We start from the raw sequence: 8,311 nt of genomic DNA, 5'->3' as shown, positions 1-8,311 counted from the left end.
TCACGGTCGGCAGGGCGCAGCCTGCCCAGTGTCCCGGCTCTGTATGGACGGATGCAGCCACCATGTACAGTCTGGGAGCCATGGGCTCTCCCAGGCTGGGACTCCCACCCGCCCACTTCACAGGTCACAAGACTGAGGCCCCGCTGCAGGAGTGACTCACAAAGCTCACGCAGAGAGCAAGTGACAGAACCAGAGACCCAGACTCCTGCCTCCTGGGGTGCCAACCACATGGGTCACCTGCCTCCCACCTCCAGGGACCAGGGCCCCGTGCCACCCACATGGGTCACCTGCCTCCAACCTCCAGGGACCAGGGCCCCGTGCCACCCACATGGGTCACCTGCCTCCAACCTCCAGGGACCAGGGCCCCGTGCCACCCACATGGGTCACCTGTCTCTCACCTCCAGGGACCAGGGCCCCGTGCCACCCACATGGGTCACCTGCCTCCAACCTCCAGGGACCAGAGGCCCCGTGCCACCCACATGGGTCACCTGCCTTCACCTCCAGGGACCAGAGGCCCCGTGCCACCCACATGGGTCACCTGTCTCCAACCTCCAGGGACCAGGGCCCCGTGCCACCCACAGGGGTCACCTGTCTCCAACCTCCAGGGACCAGGGGCCCCGTGCCACCCACATGGGTCACCTGTCTCTCACCTCCAGGGACCAGAGGCCCCGTGCCACCCACATGGGTCACCTGCCTCCAACCTCCAGGGACCAGAGGCCCAGTGCCACCCACAGGGGGTCACCTGTCTCTCACCTCCAGGGACCAGGGCCCCGTGGCACCCACATGGGTCACCTGCCTCTCACCTCCAGGGACCAGAGGCCCCGTGCCACCCACATGGGTCACCTGTCTCTCACCTCCAGGGACCAGAGGCCCCGTGCCACCCACATGGGTCACCTGCCTTCACCTCCAGGGACCAGGGCCCCGTGCCACCCACATGGGTCACCTGCCTCCAACCTCCAGGGACCAGGGCCCCATGCCACCCACATGGGTCACCTGCCTCCAACCTCCAGGGACCAGGGCCCCGTGCCACCCACATGGGTCACCTGTCTCTCACCTCCAGGGACCAGGGCCCCGTGGCACCCACATGGGTTACCTGCCTCTCACCTCTAGCTACTTACTTGGCTTCTGACCCTGCTAATATACCTGGGAAAGCAGCAGGTGATGGCCCAAGTCTCTGCTGCCCATGTGGGAGACAAGGAGGGAACTCCTGGCTCCTGGCTCAGACCTGGCTGTTGCAGTCATTTGGGGAATGGACCATCAGAGGGAAGCATCTCTCTCTCTCTCTCTCTCTCTCTCTCTCTCTCCCCTTTCCTCTCCCTTGTTCTTGCTCTGCCTTTCAAATAAATATAAACATTTGAAAAAAGGATTAGAGAAAACCAATAATATTTTGAGACACACAAAAACTCATGAGTTTACCTTCTATAACCCTTTCTGGGTGGAAAAATGGTTTTAAAAGATCTGTTAAAAAACCCACAGAAGACAGGGGCTCCATAAGCCTGACAGAATTAACATGGAGCCCCTGGAAACTCAGGACGTGGCGTGCCAGGCCTGGAGAGCCACGGCCCACGTCTGAGGTTTCGTGGCACCGAGTGACCCGTTGCTAAGAGCACGTCCCCCTCCCCCGCCCTCGTTCTCCTGCGCCCCGCGGGTGCCCCCGCAGACACAGCGGGCTCTGAGCTCAGAGGCTGGGCCCTGGTGGCCTGTGGCTCCCATTAGGGTCAGAAATCCAGGCAAAGCGGGCACAGCCTGCAGGGGCACTGCGGGTGTTCAGCACAGGGAGGGAGGGGCGCAGTCACCTCTCCCCCACTCCCTCCCCCAGGAAGCAGGCGCTCTGTGATGTGTATGAGTCTGTCCTGACTGTACCCATGGGAAACCTGCTACGCGGGACAGCCCTGGGGTGGAGGGCAGGGAGGATGCCCATTGTCCTGAGTGGCACAGGGCCAGTCCCAGCAGACACCACACGGGGCACGGGGCTGCACTGCCTGCCTAGGACCCTCGCTTGTTCATCTGTTCACTTATTAAACACGGAAACAAAGAGACAGAGACAGAGATCTTCCATCTGGTTCACTCTCCAAATGCCAGGAAGAGCCAGGACTGGGCCAGGCCGAAGCCAAGAGCCTGGAGCTCCATCCAGGACCCCCACCAGCTACCTAAGGACCGGGTGCTGTGCTCCGGGGGTGCCGGCGACCCCACTGGAGCCAGCAGTGGGCTGAGCAGTGTCTGTGAGATAGGAGGGCGTGGCATGGCAGCAGCCAAGAGCTCCAGGTAGAGAAGGGGCGGGCACTGGCGCTGTGGCGCGTCCAACCAGCACCCACAGGAGTCCCGGCTGCTCCATCTCCGATCCAGCCGCCTGCTAACGCACCCGGGGAAGCAGCGGAGGACGACCCAAGTGCCTGGTCCCTGGCCACCCAGATGGGAGACCAGGATGGAGTTCCAGGCTCCTGGCTGCAGCTGGTGCAGCCACTGGGGGAAGTGACCCAGTGGACGGAAGGTCTCTCCCTCTGTCACTCTGCCTTTTAGACAAATAAATAAACCTTTTTTTTTTTTTTTTTTTTTTTTTTTTGACAGGCAGAGTGGATAGTGAAAGAGAGAGAGACAGAGAGAAAGGTCTTCCTTTGCCGTTGGTTCACCCTCCAATTGGCCGTCGCGGCCGGCGCACTGCGGCAGGCGCACCGCACTGATCCAATGGCAGGAGCCAGGTACTTCTCCTGGTCTCCCATGGGGTGCAGGGCCCAAGCACTTGGGCCATCCTCCACTGCACTCCCGGGCCACAGCAGAGAGCTGGCCTGGAAGAGGGGCAACCGGGACAGAATCCGGCGCCCCGACCGGGACTAGAACCTGGTGTGCCGGCGCCGCTAGGTGGAGGATTAGCCTAGTGAGCCGCGGCGACCGCCAAATAAACCTTTATAAAGCAAAAGAGACCCCCCCCCCCAGCTCCTCCCCAGGGCTGAGCTCCCTGGGCAGGGCTCTCGGGTCTCAGCCCCGGCTTCACCACTCTGCAAATACGGCTATTGTGAGGGATTTGAAAGCGACCATCAGTGTGCCTGGCCCCTAACAGTGCTTCATGCTAAGTACTCAGTCAACAGCAACCGCTACAGTAGAGTGAGCGCTCACCGCTGCTGATGCTGGCTCGGTGCCTGTTGGCCGTGGTTACTTCTACCGTCAGCAGAGCAGGGCCGGGCCCTCGGCTGCCCCCTAACTAGTCCTCAGTCCACACTGGCGCACCCTCCCCAGCTGAGCGCCCAGTCCCCCAGCTGCAACTCAGACCGTGGGGAGCTCCTGGTCAGGCGGGGAGTGGAGCTGGGGTCGGTGGCACCGCACAGCACGGCCGGCCCAGTTTCGCCCCCGCGGGTGGGCTCCGAGGTCTAAGCCTCATCTGCATACTGGGGACGCACCCCAGGGGGTGCTGTGAGCCAGGAGACAGCACATGCAGGTAACATCCTGAGTGACACGGGACCCAGAAGCCCGCCCAGCTCCTGGGAAGGTGTGGTCTCAGGGAGCCGGGTGCACCTTGAGGTCGGCCCAGGGATGCCCCCCTCTTGCAGGCTGGGCAGAGGCCGGCCATTCTTCCCCAGGAAGTCACCTGAAGTGACCCCTGGGAAATATGAATGCCACTAAACCCCAAGCTGACAACAGGGCTGTCCTGCGGAGGTCTCAGGCCCTGCAACCCCCTGGCTGGAGACCTTGGCTCTTGCCCACTCGGCTGCAAGGCATGGGCCGGGGATCACCTCAGGGGTGATCACCTGTGCGTGACTTTTCCAGGCGCCACACAGAATGCGGGACATGGGATGGAAAGCAAAGACACGGCAGCCCCTGGGGGCGGCTCCAGGCCCGGGGCAGACACAGCTCCCACCGCTGGCGCCTGCCGGTCTGGACCTGGGCGGTGTGCGGGCTGGGCTGGGGCCGTGGGAACGGGAGCGCAGAGTGACACAGAAGAGCTGCAGACGGTTCAAGATGAGCTTTGGACATGTAACACAGGCACCCATGTGAGGGGATTTCAAAAGGGTCGTGGGAAGTAGAAATCTACTGGAGTCCACACACAGTTTCGTCACAGTACGCATTTTCCGTAAGCTGCCCCTCCACCATCGGGACAGCACACAAGCTCACTGCCTCCCGAGCGCCCCGGGGCGCTGTGTTAGTTTCTGTCTGGTTTCTGTCTCCCCAAGCTTCCCGCGATCCACGCGTGTTCACCAAGAGTTCATTTCCTCTCACTCCACTGACTGTATAGACTTACCCTTCCTCTTATCTAAAAAGTATCATTTGAATCCCTGGTTGTTTTGTTTGTTTCATTATTATTATTTTTTTTTTTTTGACAGGCAGAGTGGACAGTGAGAGAGAGAGAGAGATAGAAAGATCTTCCTTTGCCGTTGGTTCACCCTCCAATGGCCGCCGCGGCCGGCGCACCACGCTGATCCGATGGCAGGAGCCAGGAGCCAGGTGCTTTTCCTGGTCTCCCATGGGGTGCAGGGCCCAAGCACCTGGACCATCCTCCACTGCACTCCCTGGCCACAGCAGAGGGCTGGCCTGGAAGAGGGGCAACCGGGACAGAATCCGGCGCCCCGACCGGGACTAGAACCCGGTGTGCCGGCGCCGCAAGGCGGAGGATTAGCCTAGTGAGCCGCGGCGCCGGCCCTTGTTTCATTATTTTATGATGAGAACCTGGCAATAAGGTAGCAGACCTAGTACCCAACTCCCAGCTGCCAGGATTCTCAGCGTGTGGTGTTGCCACACTCACCACCAGAGGGCACTGTTCTCCCATGCTGGGGTCAGCGCCCTGGCTTCCAGGCAGCCGCATCTGGGAGAGGCTTTGCAAGGCTAAAACGCCAAGGACCCATTCCAAAAGGGTCCAGAGAAACAGCCCTTGGCCGTGAGCCTCCAACGGTGAGGGCCACGTCCCAGGAAGGAGTTTCCAACCTCCAGAGAAAGAAGGTGAGGCAGGCCCAGCTGTGGATGGGATGGAGTACCTGGCCCAGTCCTGGGGAGCAAACCAGCAAGTGGAAGATCTCTCTCTCTCTCTCTGTGTGTGTGTGTCACTTGGCTTTCCAAATAAATAAACATCATTTTTTAAAAAAAGGGGTTATAGAGAGGGAGAGAGAGAGACATTCCACCTGCTGGTTCACTCCTCAGATGGCCACAGCAGCCAGGGCTGGGGAAAGCCAGGAGCCAGGAGCTTCTTCCGTGTCACCCATGTGCGTGCAGGGCTATCTTCCTCTGCTTTCTCAGGAGCATTAGCAAGGAGCTGGACCGGAAGTGGAGCAGCCGGGACCCGAACCAGCACCCATATGGGATGTGGCATCAGAGGTGGAAGTTTAACCCACTGCACCAGAACACCGGCCCTAGAGGACGTTCCCTCCCTTCCTTCCTGTCCCCACTCGGCCTTTTCCCTGTGCTCGGGACGTCTTCCAGCGTTTCTGCACAGGCGACAGTAACACGTCTGAGGGTCAAGTGCCCGTGCAGAGCTGACTTCTCGGCTTCCGATGCTTTGCTGGCTCAGTGGGGTCTTGCTAAGGCGTGGAAAGTCAGGGAATCCCGCGAAGGTCCCAAGAGAGGAAGCACAGACGCAGGACCCCTCTCCCCCAGCACACCCCCTCCCCAGCACAGGCTGCTCAGAGCCAGGCACCAGGATCCCAGGGGTGCACCTCGAGAGGAGGAGAGGACGGACCGCAGCTGCCGGCAACCACCTCCTCACCGGCTCCGGAGCTCGGCTCAGCCTCAGCCTGCTACCGGGGGACCCCCAGCCTGCCTGTCGGCTCCCCTCGGCTGTCCTTCTCCGTCCTGACCCTTCCGGGACGCACACAGCTTCCACAGTGCAGTCCAAGCCCTGCAGGGCGCGCCCACAGCAGGAGGTGCCCAGAGCTGGCAGAGACCTCATCCCGGCCTCCGGACACCCTCGTGTGCGTCCGGCCGCGCCCACCGAGCGCGCCAGGTCCGGCGCCCCACGCCCCTGTGCGCAGCGTCCCGGCGCTGTCCACTTCGGCGGCTGCCAGGCCCAGGGCGGGCCGTCGCCCTGACGCTCGGGCAGTCGGAGGGGCGAGGTCCCTGCTCACCGCTTCCCAGGCATCTGAAAACCAACACCGCGAGGGCTGGCGGAACCTTCCAGCTCCCGCCCGCGGCCCCTGGCCGTGTTATGTAACCGAGCGCTGATTCAGCCCCGCTGGCTGCGTGGGCTGTCCGCCTGTCCCCGCCCACGGCCACCGCCTCCGGGCCCCCAGAGGGTGCTGCCGCCCCCTGCCTCCTCTCCGGTCCGCTTCTACCGTGGCCCCGGCTCAGCGGGGCCGTCGTCACGAGTGTTCTGGAAGGCAGCTGGAGGCGGCTGGAAAGACCCCACAGCCAGGAACAGGGCTGCGGGGCCGGGGGTGCTCGCGGGGGCTCGGGGAGCGCGTGGGACACGCGGGGTGGGCGAGGGGCGCAAGGACCGCAGGGCCTGGGGAGGGGGCGGGCGGGCAGCGGAGGAGGCCCAAATCCGCGCGTGGGGATGCAGCCGCTAGGCTGGGGTCTCGCGCGCCCCCGACCCGTCCCGCGCACTCACCGCACTCCCTGCGCCCGCAGCGGGTCGGATCCGGGCCGGGCCGCGAGCGGGGGGCTCTAGGGCACCCCAGGTCTCCGACTCCGCCAGCAGCTGGTCCAGCAGGCGCAGGGTCTCCTCTCTGCCGTCGGGGGGCGCCGCCGGGCCGGGGTCCTGGTCCGCCGCGTCCCGCGCCGCCCCCGCGGCCTGTGCCGCAGTCGCCGGGCCCCGCGGCGCCGCCCCGCCCTCCGCGGCCGCCCCACCCACCCCCGGCCTGCGGCTGTCAGGGCTGCGCCGCCGCCTCTGCGCCCGGCCGCTCCGGCTGCTGCCGCTGCCCATGGCGCGCCCGCCGCCGCCCGGACGCCCGAGCAGGCCCTGCGCCGGGGCGCGGCCTAGCGCGGGAGCGCGGCCCGGGGCGGGGACGGATCCGGGGGCGGGGAGCGGGAGAGAGCGAGTGCAGGCGCGGGGGATCCCGGCCCTACCGGGACGCAGCTGCAGGCGCCGCCTCCCCGCCCCCCCCCCCCGCCCCGCGCCCGCGCCCGCGCCCAGGGGACCCTGCAAGCCCCCGGGGCGACCCCAGCCCGGCAGGTGCGGCGCTGTAGGCCCGTGCGGGGCACTGTGGGATCTCCGGGTCGACCCCGCAACTGGCCCTGCCGGAGCCCCTTCGCTCCACCCCCCACCCTGGGTTAAATGGGGCCAGAGGCGGGGGGAAGGCGGGCGCGGTCAGAGCGCCCGCGCGGGTCCAGACCGGGGAATTCGCGGGGCCTCGCATCTCAGCGCCCCACCCTCAATGCAGACGGACCCTCCTGGGACCCCGGCTCGCGTCTCTGCCTCTGCCCCGGAGTCCCCCGCAACCCCAAGCACCGCTCACTGGGGGAGAGTGGGCGTGTCCACGCTGCGTGAGACGGACAACGCTCCTCCCCGCCGTTTCCAGGCCGGAGCCCGGGGCGCCCATTGCCGCAGGTGCAGGGTGTCCGGGGCGCCGGGTGCCCGGGGCGCTGCTCGCGGACGGGACCTGGGCGTGGGGCTGCGGAGCCGCTGCGGGGTGGGATTTGGGCTGAACTTGGCCAGCCGCAGACTGGCCCTTCCCCCGTCTGACAGCTGCAGGGTGGGCGTGGAAACCTTGAGGCGGGAGAACAAGGAGTGAACGCGGGGCTGCAATCGGTTCCTGTGTGGCCGTCTCACGGAGAGAAGGAGAAGCCCACCCCCTCTTCCTGGTGTGCAGGGGTAGCCGAGGGGCCACGTGCAGGCCTCCACGCGTGTGGGGGCTCTAAGTCCACACAGGGCTCTAAGTCCCTTCAAGGAAGCAGCCCACCTTGAAACGCAGCGTCTGGGAGTAGGACTCAGGGAGACGACTTTTCATGAACCGACCCCCGCCGCCACAGGCACCGTAACTCGGGCCCGCGCGGTCCTGTCCTGCTCCCCCACACCTGCGTGGCGGCTCTGTTTCTGCAGGCGTGGAGCCAAGCTTGTTGTTCCCGTTCTGAGAGGACACTAAAGGTCGGCGCAGTTGTAGACCTGGCTTCCACCGAACACGATCAAAATCCAGAATGAGTTTTAAAATTGATTTACCAATTTCAGAGACCGGGAGAGAGAGAGCAAGGACTCCCACCCACTGTCCCACTCCCCGAGTGCCCGCACCCCTGGAAGCTCCGATCCGGGCCTCCCCGTGGGTGGCAGAGTCCAGTCCCTTGAGCCATGGCCGCTGCCTCCAAGGGTCTGCATTAGCAGGGAAGCAGAGTGGAGCTGCAGTCGGGAATCGAACCCAGGAGCTGCTGTGTGGGATGCGAGCCCCTAGCCAGCAGC

The 8,311-nt window shown here is 64.7% G+C and overlaps 1 protein-coding gene across 1 annotated transcript; it reads right to left on the bottom strand.

The window, feature by feature from the left end:
- Window positions 1-1,290: 1,290 nt before the first annotated feature.
- On the bottom strand, window positions 1,291-7,564 carry CYS1 (cystin 1). The gene is made up of 2 exons (XM_070069463.1): window positions 6,530-7,564; window positions 1,291-6,061 (listed from the first exon to the last, which is right to left on the bottom strand). Exons 1-2 carry the CDS (start codon window positions 6,842-6,844, stop codon window positions 6,044-6,046), a joined length of 333 nt encoding a protein of 110 aa, XP_069925564.1. The 5' UTR covers window positions 6,845-7,564; the 3' UTR covers window positions 1,291-6,043.
- Window positions 7,565-8,311: the final 747 nt, after the last annotated feature.

This window comes from Oryctolagus cuniculus, chromosome 2 (assembly GCF_964237555.1).
Source record: "Oryctolagus cuniculus chromosome 2, mOryCun1.1, whole genome shotgun sequence".
Classification (NCBI taxonomy): Eukaryota; Metazoa; Chordata; class Mammalia; order Lagomorpha; family Leporidae; genus Oryctolagus; species Oryctolagus cuniculus.
The sequence above is the reverse complement of the archived record's forward strand: the minus strand, read 5'-3'. Positions and strand labels throughout refer to the sequence as shown.